Genomic DNA, 23919 nt, shown 5'->3' on the forward strand with positions numbered 1-23919 from the left:
CGGGTCTCCTAACTGCAATTAAAACGGGCCTGGGCCTAACGGAACCAAGAAAGTGGAAAGAGGCATATGAAATCCTTGTTATTCTGACAACATGGTTACACTCAAATGTGAAGAAGCAGAACAGCCACCAGAATTGTTTAGCAATAATAAATTGCTATTGGAACCCGCAGCGTATGTCTACAAAAACCTTTTGCTCCAACATGGGCGCCACGATTGATCAGCTGTATGAAGAATTCGACAAAATTGAAATCATAATATGTGGTGACTTCAATGCCAAAAGCGAGGATACAGGGGGTGCAAAGGGGGGTGATGTTCAGCGGCCAGGGGGAACGGAAGCATTGATAGGACAAGGAAAGTCATGGACCGAAGTTAGTAGATCGAGAAACATCCAAAACATAGCCACGTTGTTCCCAGAGCAAGAAAACATCCCGACTTGGGAACGAAAAGCCTCGAAAGCTACACTAGATTATATATTCAGCTCCGATGGTCTTACACCCAGTATTATTAGCTTCAAGGTGCAAAATACTCAACATAGCGACCATAACATACTGACCTGTACTTGGCAAGGAAGAAGGCAGGAAAAAAGGACGTACAAAAGGGTTACAGACGCTAACATCCAACAAACACGACTCCGGTTAACAGAAGAGGACATTCAGAAAATAAAAATGGCGTGGGATCAAAGATTCGCCAGCAATTCGTCAAATAAAATCAACGAGAGACCTAATTATTTACCGTTTTTATTGCCATACCAAATGCAAGGAACAAGGAAAACTAAGAAATCAGATCACGCAATGCACGCCTATGATAAAGCAGTGGTTGACCAAAAGAAAACTGGGGCGAAGATTGCTAAGAATAGCCAAGAAAACGAACGCCCAGGAAGATTGGGAGAAGTGTCAAGTGGAAGTGAAAAAGTACAACAGCTGTCGAAAACACCACAGAGCTGCCCAATACCAAAATAACGCTGAAGATCTGATGAGAAAAATACAAACAAAAAAATCAAGTGAATTTTGGGCACTGATAAAAACCATGAATAGCACATCTAGTGCAATGCAGTCTAGCGCAGTGTCAGAAGCAAGGTGGTTAAATTATCTAACGACGGAATTTGAGGGCCCGAATTCAAACACAGACAGGTCGAAGCAAGCATCCAACACAACTTGGGTAGATGTTTCAAACCCAGAAGATATTGAAACGACAATCAGGAAGTTGAAAACATCTAGAGCTCCGGGTCCTGATGGACTGACTAACGTGGATCTTAAAATGTTTCCCAAAGAATGGTCGGAAGTGATCAGTACGATCTTTGCAGAATGTGGCAGGAAAAAACTGATTCCGGAAACATGGCAGACAGCAGTTATAGTCCTAGTCTACAAAAAAGGATGCCGAAAAGAACCCGAAAGCTATAGGCCGATAGCCTTATTGGACAGAATAGGAAAAATCTACGCAACCCACCTGCTTGACCACTTTAGAACGTGGGAAAAATGGCCCTTCTAAAGACAATCTGCAAATGGGCTTTAAAAAAAACCACAGTACAGCGATCAACATCATGAAAATTAACATCCTGAAAGCCAAAGTAAAGGAAGGAGCGCCAAAGGTGTATCTGGCTTTCGTGGACCTTTCGAAAGCTTTTGACAGGATTGACCGGAACAAACTGTGGTCAAAACTACATAGCTGGAACTGTCCAGAAAAAGGTGCTCGAACTGATAAAAGCTCTACATTCTCAGACGAAAATCAGAGTCAAGCGAACCAACAAGGGCACACTATCAGAGGAAATCACAGTGAACAGAGGCGTCAAGCAGGGATGTCCCTTGGCCCCGGCCTTATTCATTGCGTTCCTAGGAGATTACCAGCTGTCAAAAAGAAAAATAAGGGCTCTCCCCCCAAAAATTGGAAAAACAGAGATACCAAGACTTTTGTATGCCGATGATCTCATCCTGATAGACTAGACTAAAGTTGGATTGCAACAAAAACTTACAAATCTGGAGAAATACATCAGGGAGAACTATCTTGAGATAAACAAAACGAAAACCAAAATTCTGGCAATTGAGAAAGTAGCAACTAAACCAAAGAAACAGCAGAACTGGTTTCTTGAGAACACCAAAATTGAAATCGTAAAGAACATCAAATATCTTGGTGTTCAGATGGACAGCTCAGGAAAGGACAAGTCAATGCAAGATCTACTCTGGGAAAAAACCAAACGCATAATATCTCAAACAAGAGCAGTTGATAACAAGTTTGGGAAGTTCTCTCTAATTCCAGTGATAAACTTTTATAAGACAAAAGTAGTTCCAACTCTGGTGTATGGAATGGAAGCTTCTTTAAACATCACACATCCCATCTGGAACAAACTGGAGGGTCATGTTTGGAAGGCAGTGTTAGGCCTCCCAAAGTCGACCTCCATGCCGGCCATCAAGAGAGAACTGGGCTTAGTGTCACTAGCGTCTATGGTTGACCAAAGTGCCATGAGACTATACAGGAAAATAATCATGGCTGACTCACTACGCACATATAACATCATTAAGGAAGAAATTGAAACAGGAAAATGCAAAGCCCTGAAAAAATGGGTGAAATCAAGAAAAGATTACCTATGTCAAATAGCCTGCACAGAAAAAGAGCTAAAGGAAAATCCAGATTGGATCAAACGAAAAATGGAGGATTTGGACTGGATCCTGACAATTGAGAAAGTGGTGGGGAATAAACTTCTAATGCACCTACCACCGACTTTCAAAACGTAAAACTATTGTGCGAAATTTCCGAACAAAAGATTGAGAAACCTGTTCATGAAAGCTAGATTAAATCTACTGCTAACTCAGGAGATTATATCTATTCAAGGATCCGCGAGCGACCAGAGATGTCGCCTATGTAAAAAGGAACCACTGGTAGAAACACTGAAACATCTAGTGATAGATTGTCCGAAAACCAAACAAAACAGAAGCACATATCTCCTCCCGCTGATAACAAATCTGTGGATGGTACAACCGGATGATCTGTGGAACAGATTGATCTCAGGTGAAACGACTCGATGGACGGTGGCCATGGTTAAACTTATATAACTGGCGTTCCAACAGATAAACCAGCAATCTACGCCAAGCACGGCCCAGAAAAACTGTGAGCCATCCAAGTGAGTAGGATGAAGACACAATCCTCGGCAATCTTTGACTTTTTTTTAATGTAAAGCCGGACTGATTTAACAGCGCACTGGTGTGATGTGAAAAGAGAAGCTTAGTTAAAAGCGGGCTTGAAATGTTGTTAAAACTCAGGCTTAACTGAGTAAAAATCAATAAAAAAAATTAAAAAAAATAATAATAAATGTGAATGAAAGGATCTATTATATTGACGGGAGGCAGGATATTTCTGCTGTAAGGCATAGGTATGATTTCCAGAACGTGTTTAGGGTTTGAATCTGTCAGGTGAGTATGCAAGACGGTCAGTTCTCGATAGATGTAGGATGCTGGTTATAATGTCTTGCACAACAACAATAAATTGGTCTCTGTTTGTAATCACCTGAGTTTGATGTGTGAGTCTTGTTTCTCCAACAATTCCTTACTTAGCATTTTAAGATGGTTGCATGTGCCTTTGAACACTGATGGTCTGCTCACAGCAGTAGAGTGGGCTTTTCTCCAGGAATCCCAGAAATACAAAGGTGATGTGTTGCTCATTCTACATCCAATTGGTTTTGCTGTACCCTTGTTTGGTTCATTAACACAAAAGGAGCCTGCCTTCTTTTTGATGCATGTATGATCCAGTAATTGTGATGGCTGTGCTTTTGACAATCCTTCCCTTTAACCCAATGTGGATCTTTTCATCAGTCAAGTGCATCTTAAAATGTTGGTAGTCTTTGATGACCTGGGCTTGTAGACTCATATGCATGTTGAACAATAAACTTGTAACAGATAACCAATGTGTGAACCTACACATTATCCTTTTTGCGTAGGATGGGAGCGCCAATCATTTTGCTCCAATTCATGGGAAAGTATTGACTCCCTTTGTTTCGACTTTAAGGGACCCTTTCAATATGGGCATGAATTTATGAAGAAACAAGTGATCATGTCATAGACTATTTGCACATCTGTAGTAGGAGGGCTGGCCTCTATTTTCCACAGTGACAATTTCCTCTCGGAGGTGTGTCATTATCATCTGTCGTCTGTTTTTGGGCTTGACACAAGGCTTATTGTAATTGAGAAAATTATTGGATTCTGTGATACCCTGCATGTTATCTGCCATATTGCTTTCTATGATCTTGCTTGGTTATGGTCGTTTTGTGATTGGGTGTTTATTGTTTATGTATTTTTGGACTAAAAGGAGGATCCTTCAGACTGGGAGTAAGGACCAAATGTTTAAGGGGTCAGCAACTCTAACCAGTAGAAGTTCTAGATACATTGTTCATGTCAGTGAGTACAAGTGCACAGATGACTTATTTGAGCCAATGGCAAAGAGTTCTACTGGCAGCTTGGATGTGTTGATTCATTTTCTGTGGCTGTTTACTGCTCTAGATTCAAGGCAACTTTGTTCTAGGATTTTTAATTTGCTCGAGATATTGTCCAAGATTTTGTAACCTTATTAGAAAAATTGGAGCGATTATGCATTGCTGGGTTACATTTGAGGATCAGGTTCTTTTGGCTTTGTAGACATTTTAAAAAGCGATCTAACTTAATTTACCTCAGATTCAATTTTATGTGCAAAAAGTAATTTGTTTCCCTTTGATAGAAGACTTAAATTTTTGTCTCTCTGACCTAAAGATAACATTATTGTATATAAGTTGGTTTCTTCTCCGTTGGTGTTCTAATATGTAAACTTTCTTTTTATGATCTTACAGACATGGTTTTGAGTTTGATTTCTCTTGTTGAAATTGTGGTCTAGTTCGTCTTTGATCTGAGAGAGACTATTATACTACACATTTGCAGTTTCTTCTATAGTTGCATCTTTTTGTCTCAACATCTAATTTATTTTTGCTAGCGCTAAGGTTACATACATTCTTAATTGTTCTGCTTAAGATAGAAATATAACTGCAAAGGGGGAAGAAATAATCAGTAGAAATAGGAGCAGGGCGTGATCTGTCCAGTCAACTACCTGAATTTCTTGGTTCTTCGGCTTAACTGCGTGGGTAATTACCCAGTCTAAAGTGGAACCTTTAATGTGTGGAGGCTGTGAGGATGTGAAAAACAGTTCTTATCGCTTTGATAAAAAACAAAAAGTGGCTGTTCCATCTGAAGGGTCACTAAAACCAAGACTTACGTATCCTAGCACAATCAGGTTTGTTGTCGTTTTCCTATGTGATGAGATTATCTCCAGTCACAGTTTAGTGGAATTAATATTGGCGTTTGCAAATGATCTAGGGGGACAGATAATAACACTTTGGGCTTCACAGTCTGATATTTCAATTTTTGGATTAACTCTAATGATTAGCGAGTCTCTAAAAATGAGTGCAACTCCTCTTCCATTCTTTTTTTCGTTAGTGCAGTTAACATGGCACAGTGTTTTGAAGGTGTGCCAGGGTATTTCCCCTTGAATCATTTAAGGACCATTTCATTTCTACAAACTGCGAATAGGTGATTTTCTCTTAGGTGAACACTGAGCCTTTGGGCTTGCCTTATATTAGTAGATTAATCATTACTGATATTGTAATTATTCCAAATCCCAATTGGGATAGGAAGTATTCAGTAGAGTAATGCATACGACCTACTAGGGTGGGGCAGTGGGAACTTGTTTTTATGTCATACAATGCCGGAAGATGATGACAGTTTCCAGCTGTTTTTAAGAGCATCCAGTGGGCTAGATGCTACATAGTCCCTGTGGAGTAACTGAGCTGTTTGGGCAATGCTCTGGGACTGGTTATATTTTAAGTAGATATCATTAAAGCTGCTAAGGACTGGCGTAGAAATGTTAGAGGTTAGACCATTCTGATGTATATTTAATTGTAGATCAGTCTCATACAATGGTAAATATTTATTTACACATTTTAAATAACGAGATGGCGTCAATCTTGTATGTAGTTGCATATTGTGAAATGTAAAAACCTAGGCGTGTCTGCAAAATAAAGCATGCAGGGTAACACAGTTCACCCGAAGGGGTGCAGGGTGTGGGATGGTCCCTTTAGGAAGTTAGAGGTTTGGACTTGGCAGTGTGGCCTCCTGGTCTCCTGGCCCTTAGGCACAACAGGCGGGCCAGTTATGCCTGATGGTCAAATGAAAGCAACTGAGATAGAAGAATATGAATTACAGAAGGAAACAATGGCTGTTCTTTCACATATTACAAGGTCCAAACTGTTCGTTTTGAAAGTGAAGCAGGCTTGGGGGAGTCATACTGTGACGTGGTGAAGAGCTTTCACTTGGGCCACAAGGGAGGCTGTGACTCTGTGAAGGATGGCTTTGCACCTGTCCAAGTAGGGAAAGGCCAGGGCTTTGATGGTGATTCCAATGTGTCTGGCATAGGTAAAGGGTTTCAATTTGCTAAGAAGATGCAGCTGGTGCATGGCTGCCAGTATTTTCTTCCTGAAGTGAACCTGGAAGTAAGAGTGTTGTTAATGATGGAGCTGAGGGGCATTGTGCAGGTTGTGCCTTTCGGGCGAAAACGTTCAGTCTCATTTATATCAGATAGTTGTGGTTTTCATTGTGCCTGTGAGAGCCCCCGAGATTAATTCACTATGGCTATGTGCAGTCCAGTTTTCTGGTAGGTACTTGGTATCCATGTTTTAATAAGATAGCTGAAAGAGCTCGTTGCATAATTAGGCCTTTAGGTACAGCTGGCTCTTGTTGGAGTACTGGTGTGTCTTAATGTCAAGTTTAGTCAAATGTTTTCCCAATTATCCCATGTAAACACTGAAGAAGACTGGGGATTGGTTGGAGTCTTGTGGGTCTGCACAGGCTATGGGACAGCATTGAGATCTGTTGGTGCCCATTTGTTCCAGAGATAGACCCGTACTATCATGGAACTGAGTCATTACACCTTACTCAGGAGGTACGCAGAGAAGTGCTGTCTGTTCTGAGGCAAAGCACAGGTCAAGCAGGACCGCAAGCCAGGGATCCCCTTTATCAATTACGTGGAGGGGATTGGTAATGTGCTGGATGATGTTGGTCTTTGTGTTGCATCGTGTCTGAAATCTCGACAACTGATAGTTCCCTAGCAGGCTGTGTTTGGTTATGTTTTCATACAATTGAAAGGTGTTGTCTTTTTCATGGCCTTTCCGATGAAGGGAAAGTGTGTGATGGGCTGGGCCGATGTGTACGTTTCACCTGTAGAGAAATATATGTGGTTAGTCTTTAATTTGTTGGGCAGATGGTTTAAATGAGGGGGGAATCAGTAGCGGTAGTAGGAGAAGTGGAGTGAGTGCTTTTCCAGAGATATGTGGTCATTCAGAGTTGGGTAGATTTTTTCATACCCCTGAAGACAGGTATCAGCTCTGCCAGTGGTATTTCTGAAAATCCACCCTATTCAGAGTTTACCACCAGTGGAGGTGCTATTTCTGAAATACCTCCAGTAATATTTCAGAAATACCACCTCCAATGGTGGTAATGTAAAAAAGGTTGTTTTACATTTTTTGTGCTATTTTCAACATCAATGTGAAGGGAGAAATAGATCATGTACAGTAGTGGTTCATATCAACCAGCGGCTTCAACATGATCCTTTGTAAACACATTTTTCACTCTACTGAAGGGAAGCACACCTGCTTCCCTTATGTACAATAAAAAGAAAGATTTAAAACATTTTTGGACCAATTTGGATTTTCTACCTTCATATTTCAAGGTGGAGGTAAAAAACGGTGATTATATGCAAAAGATCAGCCTACGATACCACCGCCGGTATTCCAATGTAATACCATCAAAGGTATTTGATAAAACCCTGAATTTGATTGACAATAAAATCAAAGGCATTTACCAGATACTGACGATTTCACTGTTACCACCCAACTCTGAATGGCCCGCATAGTCTTGCTAACAGAACCTGGGAGGAGTTTGTCTATATAGGTGGTGGCCCTATGGGCTGTGAGTATGCTGGCCAGTTTCTCCATTTTGCCGTGTCCCTCAGTGGGGTAGGTGTCATATCTGTGACTAGCATGGTGCTGGTGCTGCCGATGTGTTATCTGACTTGGGCTATTTTATTATGAACAATGAATTCATGTCATTGTTTGTGTCTCCCAAGTGAGCTATTGCAGGTTTGGTGTTAATGCGTTATGTGATACGTTAAGGACATCTCTGCTCTTGTTGGAGCCTTCTGATGTGGTCGAGGAGAGGTTTTTTTTCTCTTGATTGTGCTGCTTAGTGTCCTGCATGCAGAGCAGAGAGCTTCCAGGGTGATGAGGTCTTGTGGATGTTGGCATTTTCTCCAGAGGCTTCAGGTTTGTTGATGTAGTGTTTACTGTCTGAGTTCTTGCTCCATGGATCAGAGAGGCCTTGCTGTAATGGTTTGCATCTGCAGCAGGGTATACATGATGGCAGTTTCATTCAGCATGGTGTTGATTTTCTGATGTTAGCCAAGGGGTTGGTGATGGCTGCTAGTGAAGTGGGGATTTATTATAGGGTACACATCAGAATGTTGTTGAAGTGGCCGCAGGAAGTCACAAATGAGGTTCACACTGAGCAGGAGGGGGTTAGTTGTTATGTTGTGCTGTCCTCATTACTCTGTAAATGTGTATATGTTGGTCTTGAGCAAGCTTGAAGCACAGCGTGATGTGTCCCCCATGGTGCATTTTGTACCAGTTTGCAGAGGTCAGGCACAAGTGATTTGCTCAGATGCACCTCACATTGCACATGTGCAAACGAACATTGGTAATTATATACATATAAATGCACAGTCTTTCAACATCTGCAATGCTTGATTCACTTGACAATGAACGTTTCTGTGCCTGTGCCAATCACCAACTGCCCTTTTAAAAAATGCACAAGCCTTGTGATGGAAAACCGGCGGCAAACTAGCAATGCTGGTGACATTATGGTGAGTGTGCTTTCCTGACTGGTTTAGGCATCCTATTCGTTGTCTTGTGTTAATATCATGCAAAGGTTGAGAAGTGCTTTGCATGATGTTTTATTCTGAGGCTCCTTAAGTAAATGCAGCCAGGGCCCCACCAAAGGCACAGCCACTTATATTTTCTGTTGGCACATGAAAATCGTTATTGACCTCCCGTCAGCTAATCACAATGTTCAGAGTGCAGTCCATAACTACCGGTATTGCCTGCATTCTGAACATTGTGTCTTCAAAAGTAAACGGGTAAAGAACAATGACATTTCCAGGCAAGGGTGTATTCCAGAAGACGCTTCTTTTCTCTGGGGAGCATTGTTTGCTGCAACATCCTATTTAACACAACAAAGAGAAAGCTAAGACTTAGGAACATGATTCCTTTCTTATAGAGCACTTTTTACATGTATATGACACCTACTGCATGCTCATGTTAATCTTCATTATAATCAAGTTTGAAGTTCAAATGCTTAACCTATGACATTATTTGAATACTACACTATAAAAACACATTTAATTTACTTATTTTGTCCGTTTACTTACTTACTATTAAAGTAACACTGTTGCTTCACCATGAAAACTCCAAAACATGTATTGCTGTACCTGTATAGGCCTTGGGAGGGGTCATTATCACTTACGATAATGGCCTTCCCCCAACTTATTATACAATGGTGGTGGCTCATTATCCAGTGATAATGACCCATCCCTCCGTCTATAAGGCTATATTCAAAGCAGTCATCCTGATCCATTTGAAACCAATGTGTTATCCTCCCCCCCCTCCAGATGAACTCTGAGCCCCCTTCAAGGGAACCCCTTCCCACATTGTGTAACTGATGTAGCGAAAGACTTGGGCCTGATTCATGGAAGTGTTTTTTTTAATGGCGCTATCCCATAGGAAAACGTTCCATGAATCAGGCCTAGTTTGACAGATGTATTGTGCTTGCGTGTCTGGTGTACGTGATGGCCATCTATGGGTTTAGAAAAGTGAAGGAAGGTGTGTGTGCGATACCATATCAGGCACAGGTGTGAATCAAGAAGGTTCTGTTAGAGTTTGTTACCCGAAAACTATAGCGCACGTGGATGGCGGTTAGAACCGTTCATTAACGGATGCAAGCTATGCTCTGCCTCCAATAAATCACTCAACCGCTCAAGTTCCTGTCTGCATCCTTTTCCGCCGCTTTTTCGAAGGATATTTATTGACCTGTCCATGGCTGGAATGTTTTACCATCAAATCTGTTAGTGATATACCCGTGCAGGCATTTTCAAAAACCATTAGCAGCCATGCATTTGAATAATTATGTTTCGATACATTTACGTGGTTATGCCCACTTGCCTTTCAGTCATCTGGAAAGAGACCGGCTCGCTTTGAAGCCGTTCTCTTTTGATTCAAAGCATTTAATCAGAACGTGGCAGTGGAACCGATATTGGCAAATAATGTGGCAGTGTCTTGGGATCCACTTCCATGATGCATTGGACCAACTTTAACAGGAAGGGCATTCGATGTCTGCCTAATTGTTTTAATCTTAATTGGCTTGATTTAATTGCAACAGTTCCTCTGAGGCAAATGTTGGCTCTGCCTTTCATCTTTTTTTTCTTCGTCTTTCGCCCCTGGCATGTTTTCCTGCAGAAAAACGACCGTATACCTGCGAGGTTTGCAGCAAGTCCTTCAAACGACTCGATCAAGTGGCTGCGCACAAAATTATCCACTGTGAAGACAAGCCTTACAAGTGCAAGCTGTGTGGCAAGGGATTTGCACACCGAAATGTTTACAAGAATCACAAAAAGGTAAGGCATCCCATGCTTTACATTTAGACGACTAATTTTCTCCTAAATACTTGTCTCACATGTGACGCTCTAAACCGTTCGATCCGGACCATCTAAGGTTTGAGAAATAGAGCGTGTCAAGGAACTACCTACTGCTGTCTCTCTGTGTGGCAGCACAGGCAGCCACAATAGGCAGAACTGGAGACTCGAGGCACACTGAGGCCTATGGGTTAGTGGCGCAACACAAGAATACAGATAGATAGATAGACACTGGCATGCTAGAAAGATATTCAAAGGCATTCAGTTGGTAGATGGCCCTAATTTAACTTCTCTTTGTCCAGTTACAGCGTGTTTGAGATGGTGAAAGCAACATCTTAGAGGTCACTGTAAATTGACAGTGTTTAAGTAAAGGCCATCTGCCCAAAAACATGCTTTTTAGCCCTGAACGATGTATGCAGAGAGAGTTGTCTATGCTTCATTTAACAGATTGTATATTTGAGCATGGGCAAAAGTTGGCATGAGGGGGCAAGTACACCACAGATATGGTTTTACACAGGCAATTCTGGCATGTTGGAGCAAAGCCATCACAGGTATGTTCTTACAGGGGCAAATGCTGGGATGCTGTGGCAACACCATCACAAGTGTATCATTAGGTGGACAAATGCTGGCATGTTCAGGCAAAGCCATCAGAGGTGTGTCCTTAAAGGAACACATGCCACTATTATGGGGCAAAGCCATTACAGGTGGGTCTGTAAAGGGGGAAATGCTGTCATGATTGGGAGAAAACCACCACAAGCATTCTATTACATGGGAAACTACTTTTATTTGGTGGCAAGGCCATCACAGGTGTGCACCCTTACAGGTGAAACATGCTGGCATTGTCGGGTAAAAAAATTTTATTTGGCAGCTACTAGTAGGATTGCCACTTTGATTATGGCATGGAGAGATGAAATAAGAACAGAATTCTTTTGATCAGAGATGTGACGTGGCAGTGAGTAGGTTGCCGGGCTGAAGCCGAAGTATCTCCGCCCCCCCCTTGCCCATCTTCTATTGTACCGTGCTGCATTGTCACATTAAGTTATGGTTCATCTGTTAAGCGTGACTGTCGCCACTGAGGTGGTCTCCTGCCACTCACACCCAATAGTTAAGTGATAGAGGAGTTATTCCTGGTACATTTTAAAGAGATTAGTCTTAAATGTTCTCCAAGAGACCCTGCAATCGGCATTGTCCCTGAGCCGCAGAATGAGTTGATTCCACCACTGGGTAGTTTGTGTGGAGAAGGCACGGCCGACCCTCTCCTACTTAATCATAGACACCATTATCAGGTGCGATGAGACAGATCCCCATCAGTGATTCAGAAGATAATGGCCATTGGGCCAGACTTCTAGTATGTATATGCACCATACATAATGCCTTTAATCGGACTGTGGCTGCTACTGGTTAGCAGCGCAGTCGGCGCGAAGCAAGGTTGATATGCTCATGTCGCATCAGGAAAAGCAGAATATGGGCAGCAGCAGCACTCATCGCTCGTTGTAAGCGGTGCAGATCATACATGCTGGGATACCCACTTAGGCACTGTTCAAATTATGCAGGTTCGAGGAGCAAGGTAAATAACTGCAAAGTAGAAGTGAGAAACAAAAAAATACACTTTAATTAATGGAGATTGTAAAAGCACATTTTCCACAACTGCTGACAACTGAGGAGTCTTAGGCAGATTATAAACCAGAAGAGCGTCCGATCTCCATTTGAGGAGGGACTGAGTAGTGAGGGCCACAGTATCTGAGGCAATGGCTTTCTTTGGGGGATTCATCTGTAAAGGTTGACGATACATGTAGGCTATTATTGCTAAAAGAAACTGTCCAAAAGGCAGTGGGCACTCTCCAGGTTTGTCGTGATCGTGGACATGAGTTCGGTGTAATTATACACAGTGACTTCAAAAAGGAAATTAAAGGACAGTAGAGGAGAACTGTGAGCATTAAAAAGCAATGGAGAAAATGCGGAGCACTGTGTGGCACCGCATACATATTAAGAACATATCACGAAATGTGAAAAGTGGAGGAAATTCACCAGGGATCGGTTGGATAGAGTAGTACTGAGCCAATTCAGAACTCATCGCCCTAGCCCAATATTTGGCCAAGGGAGACAGCGATGTGTGGTCCACTGTGTGAACAGCTGCTTCAAATGCAAGAACACCAGTGCCCCAACCCTACCATCTTTGCAGTCGAAGATGCTCCATAATAGCAATTACATTTGACTCTGCTCTGTGTTGTGCCCTGCAGCCTGCTAGAATATGATTAAGGTTCTTGGTTTTATGGTATGAAGTATAGGTGACCTGGAAGGAGACTGCGCCTGATTCTTGCACACAAGACTTATTTTATTTAATTTTTTATTTTTTATTATTTATTTTTCAGAAAAAATTGCCCTTAACGTTGATGACACGTGTTTCGGTCCTCCAAGGACCTTTTTCAAATCAGGGCTATTGATTAGTCTTATGGTCATGTAAGAGGCCCCTGTCACATAATGTGAAAGAAGAGCTTCCATATGTCATTGGGTTTTATGGTATTTTTAAAAAATGTTTAACATTTCTATCTGTATTTATCCATATTAATAATCTGGTCTTTTCGATTTGTCTTTATCTGCATTTATTATTTTTCTTTACTGAAATTGAGTTTTACTAGTATTTTTCAGAATTTCTTCACATCAAACGTTGGCATTAGCTCTTTTACTTTGAAGATGCATTTTCAAATTTAATATGTATGGGAGAATGGAACGTAAACTGCTGAATCCCATTACAGTGGTAATGCTGAGAAACAACTGCCTACTCTTTACACCTGAAATCACCATGGAGAATAAAATGTTCACGTGCTCTACCTTCTGATTTATCTTTAATGTTGCCTTAGGATGAGACATGGATTGCGCAGCTGAAGAGCAGACGTAGTTGGCTTTCAGTTGCTCATTTAGTGCTAGAAGTCCTGAAAGCACAGATCTTTAACACCTTTCAGATTGACAGTGGTCACTTCAACCATTCATTCACCAATCACTGCTGATCTGCTGATGAAAGGTCTGCACGTTACAAATCAGGGAAAAAAAACAAAGAGTGAATTAAAAGCATTTGCAAGGCCATCAAGAGGTCCTGCACAGAATACACCTCTGCCTACAAAAGAAAGTCACTCCCTTTGATTACATTTTCCAGGCTGCCAGTCGGTGCAGCTTTGATCCGCCAGGCCTGACTGACAGCATGTGAACCCATGCCTTTCCCTTTTTGTATGGCTTTTAAACATAAATGCAGACAGGAAAGCAATTCGTTTTTGTATGTATTTATGTGCAATAATCCGTATAAACAAGAAACTGGGAGCCATAATTATGATCAAGCAAATCAATTACTTCTATGAAGTGGTGGAATTGTGTTAAAGCATTTTCTAAAAGATTAGCTGCAACATGACAGTCAGAGATTGGTCTAAAAGTTGTCGGATCTGAAGGGTTCCCTGAGGTTTTTCCACAATGGGAGAACATTGGGTTTCCAACAGGCGCTGAGACCTATGCCTGTCACTAACGATCAGTTCAGAAGCTCACGTAACTCACCCGCTACCAAATATGTAGAAGTGAGATTCTTGAAGTTGTGTGGGGGACAGACATTGTTTGGGAAGCCTAAACATGTATTCATTTTTAATAGGTGTGCAAACTGTTCAGTCAATGGTGGAGAAAAGGAACTTCATCTGCATTTAATCAGCTAGGTGGAGAGATGGTCCTCTTGTTTCAGGAAAGTTTGCTAGTATGTGTTCCTGGATTTTATGTCAATATCTTTATACATTTTAATAATTTTCTGATTTGAGTAATCGAGTATATCATTGAAAATATATCTGAGGAGAAGCAACTCAATGTTGCATATTTGTGACTATCTTCAGTGCTAACATAACAAAGTGAATGTATCTATTGTGATTCAAATGTGAAATAGTCACTCATCCAAAGAAATGTTTATTTGTAGTGTGCTTTTAGAAAACATATAATCAGGTGACCATATATGATCAAAAGGTATTCTAGAAATAAATAAATCTGTCAGCTCATCTGAATTAAAATACCTTGATACACATTGTTGTGTCAGTCTGCATCAGTAACAGAACACACTCCAAAATAAATAAATCTGTCAGCTCATCTGAATTAAAATACCTTGATACACTTTGCTGTGTCAGTCTGCATCAGTAACAGAACACACCCCAAAATCCAGCAACCTCTTCTTTGCTGGCTCCCAAAAAGAGTATGCATTGTTACTTTAAAGCTAAAGGGCTGCAGTGAATCGCTCATCTGCCACCCACATGTGCCTTTTGTTTTCAAGTTCCCATTGCTAAGCTGGCTTTATTGCATGCAACCTACACACACTTAGCAAAGAGGTTCAAACAAACCCTCAAGGGAAGGTGAGTGGGTTCTTAATAATATTACCAAAATATATTTGTTATTTGCATAAAGCGAACAAGCAAAGCATAAAAGGTTGGGAGAATTATAGGTTTTAGATCTGTCAAGGAGGCATTTCTTTTATATCATGAACAACAAAAATCAGAAGCTGGGTCCATCATTCACCTATTGTAGTGCTTTTCTTATGTTGGCCCATGCGGTCATCAGTCCACAACATCCGTCAGGGGAGACATGTTCTCTTATAACAGCTCCCTGACACAAGCATTTGCACAAGGGTGCTTTTCTTGAGGGAAGATTGTGGGTGATTGCTTCCATCAATAATGCTGTCTCTAATGTGTAGTTACTCAATCTGAATACTGTTCAAAGGATCCTTAGATGCAGTGGTCAGATCTGAATAGAGGCCTCTTCATTTTGGCTTTCTTGAGATCACGCTATACATGTTTGTTCTGACACCATTTGCTTTATCATCAATTATAGAAATTACTTTTTTGTACGTCCCTTGCTGCCAAATGGCCCACCCTCTTCATGCCCTGTTGCTAGCTACCCACTCACTCGTTTCTCTGCTTCCCTCACCCTGTTCTTCTCCCTATGATTGTAAAGTGCTCAGTTGCTTACAGAAACTAGGTCAACACCCAATAAACACAACAACAGTAACAATATTAATAGCAATACTTTTAGGGCTTTGTGCTTAGCTCAATGATCCCAAATGCGGCTGTGCTGTGTTCTGTGCACTCTCTACTCTATTGCAAGCCACTATGTGGCCCCATGGGCAGTCCATCATTTGCGCAGGTTAAGATATTTGAGCAGTCGTTGCTTTAGCTGCATGTTTCCCTGATATTGAGATTTCTGCCTGAGACTTTGTTCTCAACTCGAAGCCTGGAAAAAAGTAAAAGTGGGTTTGTATTCTTCATACATATGAATCCTGATTTCCTAGATTTTTGAGATACCTACCCTATCCTTATAAAGAAAATGTAGTTTATAAAAGAAGTCTTACATGCACAGCTGTCTATATGTGCCTTTGTATTTTCTTTGTTCCAAATCTGTCCTCTTTTTGGGTTGGCTCTGCTGATTACTAGGATCGCATTCTGTATGCCCTGTGTCGTGCTCTTTTTGTGTGCCTAAAATACGACAAAATAAAGGAATGATTGGAGCGGGTTTATGCTAACACTGAATGTAGTGACACACTTGTAGATTGCAGAATATTTACAAAGAGGAGCGTAGGTGAAAGCCTGGTGTTGAAACAGCATATTCTTACTTTGGGGATTAGGTTCCTTAATGCATCCATCCTACAGTGTAGTCTAATGCATTAACTGGGCTGCTATAATTTCTGAACAAAAGGCTCAGATAAGGTGGACATAATTGAGGAAGTGTCTACAGATGGGCTTTTCCAATTTATTAAGCAAAAAAATAGAGTGTTTCAAGGGCTTCCTTCAATCAAATAGTCAACTGCAACATTAGATGCATGTACAAGAGATTCACTGGAGGGTGTGAGAGTTATTCGTATTGATGGGAAATTGTTCTATGGGAACCTCAGAAAGGTTCTCTTCATGACACAGTGGATGGTTTGGAGCATATTCGAAAGTGGCAGCCGGTACAGATTTTCAGGCTGGAAATTGAAGAAACAACATTTGCTTCTTTAGATTCCCCAAAAAGTTAAAAGGGTGACGGCTGAGAAGCTTTCATGGACCAAAGGATTCCAGAAATTCTCGACATAACTTCCAGTACTAAACTGAGAATTAGCAAGCACATAGAAGTAAACCTATAAAGAGTGCTCTCTGATACAGTGTATATGTCCTCTGTAGGGAAACCTACACCAAAGAGAAAGATGCAGAGAAACAAACACATTTGAAAACAAAAATGTGTGCTGCAGCCTGTGCACTGTATCTGAAAAAGACATGTGGGAGGAAATGAGCAATGTTAGTTAGCAGCCCATCCACATCAAAATGATATGTCCAAAATGATTGACAAGGTACAAAGAGACATCTTTTCAGTTACATGGAAGAATCAAGCAATCTTTTGTTAATTTGAGAATAGTCCAAGTACAGCATTTTATAGAAAAGTAAAAAAACCAATTGGGACTTGCATTCTGTATATTGTCCATTATATAACTAAGAATAAATATTAGAAAATCAAATCATACAGAGCCTTGTAGTATAAGACTTTGACAGGCGATTTACTGCAAAGAACATTTTATCTTGCACTGTTTAAAGTGGCAATTACAGTTGGGAAATGTGGGAATAAAACGAGTTTTAAAGGCAGAATTTGTGAATGAAACCAACTTAGGGCTGGAAAGCAAAGTGGCATATTCCTTACCCCCACCAAACACTATCTAGTGCTGTGGCGTGCTCCAAAGAAATGAAACACAGGGCTTTTGAAGCTCAATTTTAAAGTTTTATGACTCAACAACGACCACCACAGAACCAAATGTTTTGCTTTTGTTCTGGGAACAGGCATACCTAAAATAGCCTAGGAATACAACAAATAGATGCTGAGCTATGGTCTTCTGTCGCATGATTAAACCTTCCCCCAAGCCAACAGAAGGAAATGTGCACCTTCAGAGACCTGATGCTGAACAAGGTGCATACAGATGCTGGAATCATTCAAGGGTGGCAGGACTCTACCACACATGGCCCTCATAAGCAACTGTAAGTTCAAATAGCCTTCTGACACTGACCTTCCCACACTTGCACAATCTGAATGACACAAGGCCTAGTAAGAGTGTTGTTTTGTCCTCCCTCTGTTTACCCCTTCTTGTCGTGTCGAACCTAGAAACACTTGTCTACAGGCATGTTGTAAATGCCATATCATATCATATCATAACCACATTCTCAGGAGTCATAAATGGCAAGCTCTAAACGTCAAAGAGGATGACACCAGATGTTCTTTTGTTAGGCAGGGGATGATATGCCATGTCATATTGTTTTTCATCCCATTATATGTATAGAATAAAATGCACTAGTTAAAATTACGTACAGAATCACTGTTTTTTTAAAATAAAGTTTGGTTGGAAGGTCGTAGAAAGTTACTTTTTAAACAAAAATCAGGTTAAAAAGCTCTATCAGCTCAATATTAAATGATATGTATTTGATTTGTGTTAAGAAAAGTCACTTCTATGAGACTGCCCTCTTAATATTTCCAAAGAGTATGAAGGGAATGATTTAGTGTGATGTCACTTTTGGAGCACTGTCCAATCACATACACAGTCCTATTAGATTAGAGAAATGATACTCACGTCTACAGGGAGTTGGTTCCAATCTTTACCATTACTACCCATAAATTCAGGGGACTGACTTGGTCACAAACTGACTGGGATGGACTGACTGACAGAAAAAGAGAAAGGAGAACTGACAAACAACAGAAAGGAGAAAGGAATTAATTCCTTTCCTTTTGGACCTATGTTGTATTACAAGGAGCACACTGTAAGAGAGGTCTACCTGGATTTAAAGCACAGGCCTTTGTAATGGTACAGAAGGAGGAGACGGACACAGGTGGCATGGTTGTTAACATAACCTTGTATCATACCAGAAATAAAGAGAAAAACTACCTCAACTAAAATACTAAGGATTTGGTAATGATGTCCGTGTAAATCAAGATCCCGCCGTCCTGTGTCAAGCAACTACATTTGTCCCTTACACTTATAACTAAACTAAAGAGGTACTGGATCTTCCTGGTGCAGAAGAATGGTTCCCTTCTTCTGGACAACGTATCACAGTTACAATTGTTAGGTGGGATCTTTACCTGAAGCAATGACTCCCTTCCCCAGGTCTCAATCCCTTTCCAAGGCACAAAACAAAGTTCCAAGTTGTAATGCTAAAAAGCAGTACAGTTCTCAGTTCAGCCTTAAATGGTAAAGTTCCATTTCAAACATCAACATCCCTTACTGCCTATAGTTTATTCTTCACTATTGGGGTTCTGGAGAATGCCTCCCTTCTCCAGGTACCATTCTCTCTGTGTTGTTACAATGGCAGGGGAATTATTCCCTTTGCTGGCCCTCCTTGGCTATGTTCTCACACTCTCTTGGCTTTTACTTTCACAGTTAACACCACCATGGGGAATATCTCCCTTCCTCTGGCCTATTCTCAGGCTTACTTCATGTTCACAACACCAGGTGGAATGTTTCCCTTCTCAAGGCCTTTTGTCAGGCTTACCTCACAGTTCACAACACCAGGGGGAATGTGTACCTTCCCCGTGCCTCTTTACAATTCTGGTGCAGTTCACAATACCAGGGGGAATGTCTGCCTTTCCCTGGCCTTTTACAGTTTTGGCATGGTTCACAATAACAAGGGGAATTATTCCCTTCCCCTGGCCTCGTTACAGTTTCGGCAGAGTTCAACATACCAGGGGTAATGACTCCCATCCCCTGGCCTCTTTCTATTTCTTGTACACTTCTCTCCAATGTAGACTTCATTTTCCATCTTGTGGCTGTGGGTCCCAGACCCGTAGGGTTTCTCCGCTGATAGTGTGGCAGAGCTGGTTCACTAACCTGCCAGGTAATGCAATTGTGAAGATGGTTGATGAGCTTTCCTTCTTGGGGGTTTGAGTCCCAGAACCGTATTGCTTCACATATTGCTTTCCCACAGTTTTTTTCCCTGGGCTATTGTCTCAACCCTTCTTCCCACAATATCTTATATGCACCACTAGTTTCTCCTCTGTCCCTACTGGCCAGCCAATACCTTCAGGGAGCATTACTATGTGCTCCGGTTGGTCCTGGGACTCACCTTTGATCCTGGCTTGATTTCCACCGACTTAGTTCCAGTGCATGGTGAATCTGAAGCTGCGGCTCCCTCTGGGGTGCTCTTACTATGTGGACCACGTGGCCCCTCTTCCCCCGTCAGGTAAGTCAGCTCCTTTCCAGTAGGAAAGGGAGAAGTGTCTTTCCACTTCTGACCCTCGGGAGATGCTTTCTTCTCTCGCCACATCGCCGACTTCCTCTCCTGTTTTCCTTCTTCTGTTTTGAATGTGACTTCACTAATAGGAATTCGGGAACAACTAGTATGTTCACTAGCAGTTCCAGGAGTGCTCTTTATTGTTCCGCATTGGCTCTTCGTCTCAGTACCTGCCCTATAGTCCTCCATTGGGTAGACTAAACTCTTCCTCATCCCAGTATGTATACTATACTTCTCCCTTGGGTTAACTAGATTCTTCCTCGTCCCAGTACTATGATGTTGGCTACATGACACATGTACATGGGGTTAAAAAGCAAGGGTGGGCTATGTGAGGGGATTGGAGTGGAGTATATCACGTTCTTCTTGCATAGTCATCCCTGATCCCAGAGAGGTGATCCCCCCCATGAGATCCTCCCACTGAGTACCATCCTCAGGTGGACTATCAGGTTGGGGCCTCCCCTCCCTGGCCTTATGGGAAGGGGCCCTTCCTCGGTTAGAAATTACAATATTTACAGGTTCATCACACTGTCAACAGTGGAGAAGATAACAGACAGGCCCAATACAGAAAGAGGGACACCAGATGGTGGTAGGCAACTGACCCCATCTTGCTGACTGAATCCCAACTGTAACCAGAGTGATAGAATTATATCAGTCCTTAAGGCGTGAGACAGCTAACAATACATCTCTATGTAAGTATAATATTAAGGGGGGTGATACTCTAAAGGGCAATAGATGAAATCCCAGTCTTTGTGGGAGTACTGATGGGGCAAGGGTATATAAATTGACTATATCCTGATAAATGAATGAATATTTCACACGTGTATGTGCTTCTGGAATAATATATTTGATTGAATAGGACTAATGGTGTGTATACTTGCAGATCCCCTGCTTTCTTCTCTGTGTAATGATCAAACACAGAAGAAGTATTTTGGGAGCCAAAAGGATACCTCACTGTGTACACACCTTGAGAAATAAGATAATTGAAGTCATGTCCAGGCTACACCAACAAGCAGAGTTCTGTTACTGATGCTGAATCATTCAAGACAAAGGGAAAAGTGTGATTAACCGCTAACCATTTTACTGGCTTTAAGTTGTCCATTGAAAATGAGAAATGTACACTTTTACATGGTAATGCCATAGAAGAATCATTGAAGGGGATCTAGTAAATGCACATGTTAAACAGAAATGTTTCTCTTTACAAGCAGGAATGTCAAGTAGTCAGTATTTCAACTGAGTTTTTATAGAAGCTGTGTGAAATTGTGAAATGCCCATTGATAAGGGGGAGACATCTATTGGCATCTATTTCAATAAAGGGGAAGAAGAGAGACTTAGATAGGCAGGGATGATCTGCGTTAAATTGGTTTTCTATAAAATGACAGCTTTAATGCAGTGTTTTTTACCCTCTGGCTGCTATGAGGATGTCCTGGTGGTCAAACGAGGAACCTGACACAGTGTAGATTTCAGAGTGATGCGGGGATGGTTGTAGCTGAGTGGATCGAGAGAGGGCAGCAAAGGAGTGAGCAGAGCTCTCTAAGCATGTGCTTAAATTATATATTAATAGAGTTGTCTTTCACCCTTCTGTCTCTGCATTATGAGAGTGCCCACTACACGTACCTTGAGCCCCACACGCTTTTCATTGCATGGTGAATGCACGCTCAGAGTAAATCGAAGGTACAGATTTCGATGTGTGTTTACATAAGACCACCCTCATTTCAACATAATATAACAAAGTGATGTGACCAGAGTATTGATCATTCTTCATTGTAGTCACGATTGAACATCGAATTTCATAGATGTATAATTTGCTTATATTTAAGTTGATTTACTCATTTCTATCTTATTAATAAATTCACCTTCTACACACCCTTGTGTGTTGCTTGTCCTGAAAGGGGAGGGAGGCTGTATGGAATCAATATTGTGGGTCCCAGTCTCATAAAAAGATTTGTATTTAATACATATACGTTGTGCATCTCTGATTTTGGGTGGGTGGAAAATCCCCCAGTACTAGTTGGTCTCTGATTAACACATCATACACCTTATCATGTTTGTATACATTCTTCAACATGCTATAGTAATACTTGAAATATCACAGAAAACAATGCCTCCGATTTCAAAAGGGACAACACATTTATTGCACCTGATTGTTGAAAAATGTCATTATTAAGTGGAACAGATTTTTCAAACTAATTCCAGAACTTGAATGAAAAGGAATTCGAATTGTGCTGTAAGATCCAATAAACATTATTATGATCAACCAGAATGGTGAACCCAACGAATATTAGGAACCAGATCAATTCCTAGCTCTCTTGGGAAAAGAACATATGGACACTTCCAAACTTTTGAGCATTAAGAGCACTTTACACAGGGAGAAGGATTGTAATTTTAATAATGAAAGCAGGGGGAGATCTCAGTATGTGGAATCTCCTTTAAAGGGTCTCTGAGAAGAATCTGCATCTGTTTCTCATTCCCTGAGCATTAGATGAATATCGAGGGATACATCCAATTCTCAGTTCTCAAAAGTTGTGACTCATTTTAGTTGACTAACAGGGATATCATTGTCCGAAGATTATTTCTCACTTAAACAGCATCAGATGTGTCTTTCATTCTTTGAATGCTCTGGAAAATGCTGTATTAAAGCTTTTAATGTAGAGCAATAATATGGAACTTCCACTGAAATATTCTCACTTAACTCTGTGCCATAGATTTTGTTTTTAATCATAACTTGTGATATTTTGCATCTTAATATTTTGGTGGAGTGGTGAGATGGGAAATGCTCTAATTTCCAAACTGTGCTGAGAGGAGGAACAAGGTAGGTTTGTGCATTGCTGACTTTATTGTTCATCTTGGTGATGGAGCTACTGGTCAAGATGAGAAGCAGCAAAACAATGCTAGGCATGGCCCGAGGTGTGTCAATGCAAAACCCTTCCGATTTACGTTGGCAGTCTCGTCATGGAATTGAACAAGATCTCCTCCTTTTTGTGCATTTGAACGTAATAGAATTACAGGATCAACAAATTCAAAATATCACAAACTCTGAAACATGACAAAGACCCAAACTAGATGAATGATCCTAAAATTGGTGACACAAAATGATATAATATCTTAGGTTTGGTTACAGATTGACATGGTGGGCATTACAAGATTAAACATGAACTTCTCATGGACAATCTATGGAATTACTTTGAGAGATGAACTGCATTCAACCTATCCTGTTGGGGTAAAGTCAATTCTATCAAGATGATCACTGCTCCTTTATGTCAAACCTTCAGCTACTCATGCCTACCAGATGTTTAAAGGACTTGAACCATTTGTTGGGAGCATTTATCTGTGAAAAAATATCCGTGTTGTTGGGTGGAAAATGCTGATAACACAATAGTGTGGAGGGATGGGACTAACATACTTTGAGTGAAACCATTTAGCATAGGGAGCCTGGCATCTGTGCAGGTGGATTGCTAGCAAGGAAGATGAAGATGATGCCTGGAGGCGGGTAAAAATAGGAAAGCTAGTGCCTTAACTACCTTAGACTTGCACACCACAGAAAAATATACTTTGTTTATTTGTATTTTATTTGTATAGCGCAAACCAGGCCCAAGGGCAACCGGGCGCATATCTTGACAGAACATTACAGCAATGACATATAATCGCAGTAGTCATAACAATTGTGACAGAGTTACAGTTGATATTACATATGTCAAGGTATCAACAACAGCAGTAATGTGCAGGAGCAAAGCATGAAAGGACCTAGCAGGCCCGCACAGGATCAAGAGGATAGTTAGTGAGAGGAAGTTACTCCTATATTGCTCAAAAACTGCTGGTGAGAATGTCTGAAGTCCGGTTTGCAGACCCTTATTTATTTGCTACATTCATGCTGTGGCTTAATCCATCAATAATGTTGGCTGGTGAATTGCTTTTG

At 41.1% G+C, this 23919-nt stretch overlaps 1 protein-coding gene across 2 annotated transcripts in view; it reads left to right on the top strand.

The window, feature by feature from the left end:
* The window catches only part of PRDM5 (PR/SET domain 5), a 1215944-nt gene that overhangs the window by 585215 nt on the left and 606810 nt on the right, over nucleotides 1-23919 (top strand). For both annotated transcript variants that reach the window (XM_069631172.1, XM_069631173.1), the window contains exon 11: nucleotides 10574-10731. In XM_069631172.1, the coding sequence (XP_069487273.1) occupies nucleotides 10574-10731 (158 nt within the window). The remainder of the gene's footprint in view (nucleotides 1-10573; nucleotides 10732-23919) is intronic.

Source organism: Ambystoma mexicanum, chromosome 6q (genome assembly GCF_040938575.1).
Source record: "Ambystoma mexicanum isolate Mex_15411 chromosome 6q, UKY_AmexF1_1, whole genome shotgun sequence".
NCBI lineage: Eukaryota > Metazoa > Chordata > Amphibia > Caudata > Ambystomatidae > Ambystoma > Ambystoma mexicanum.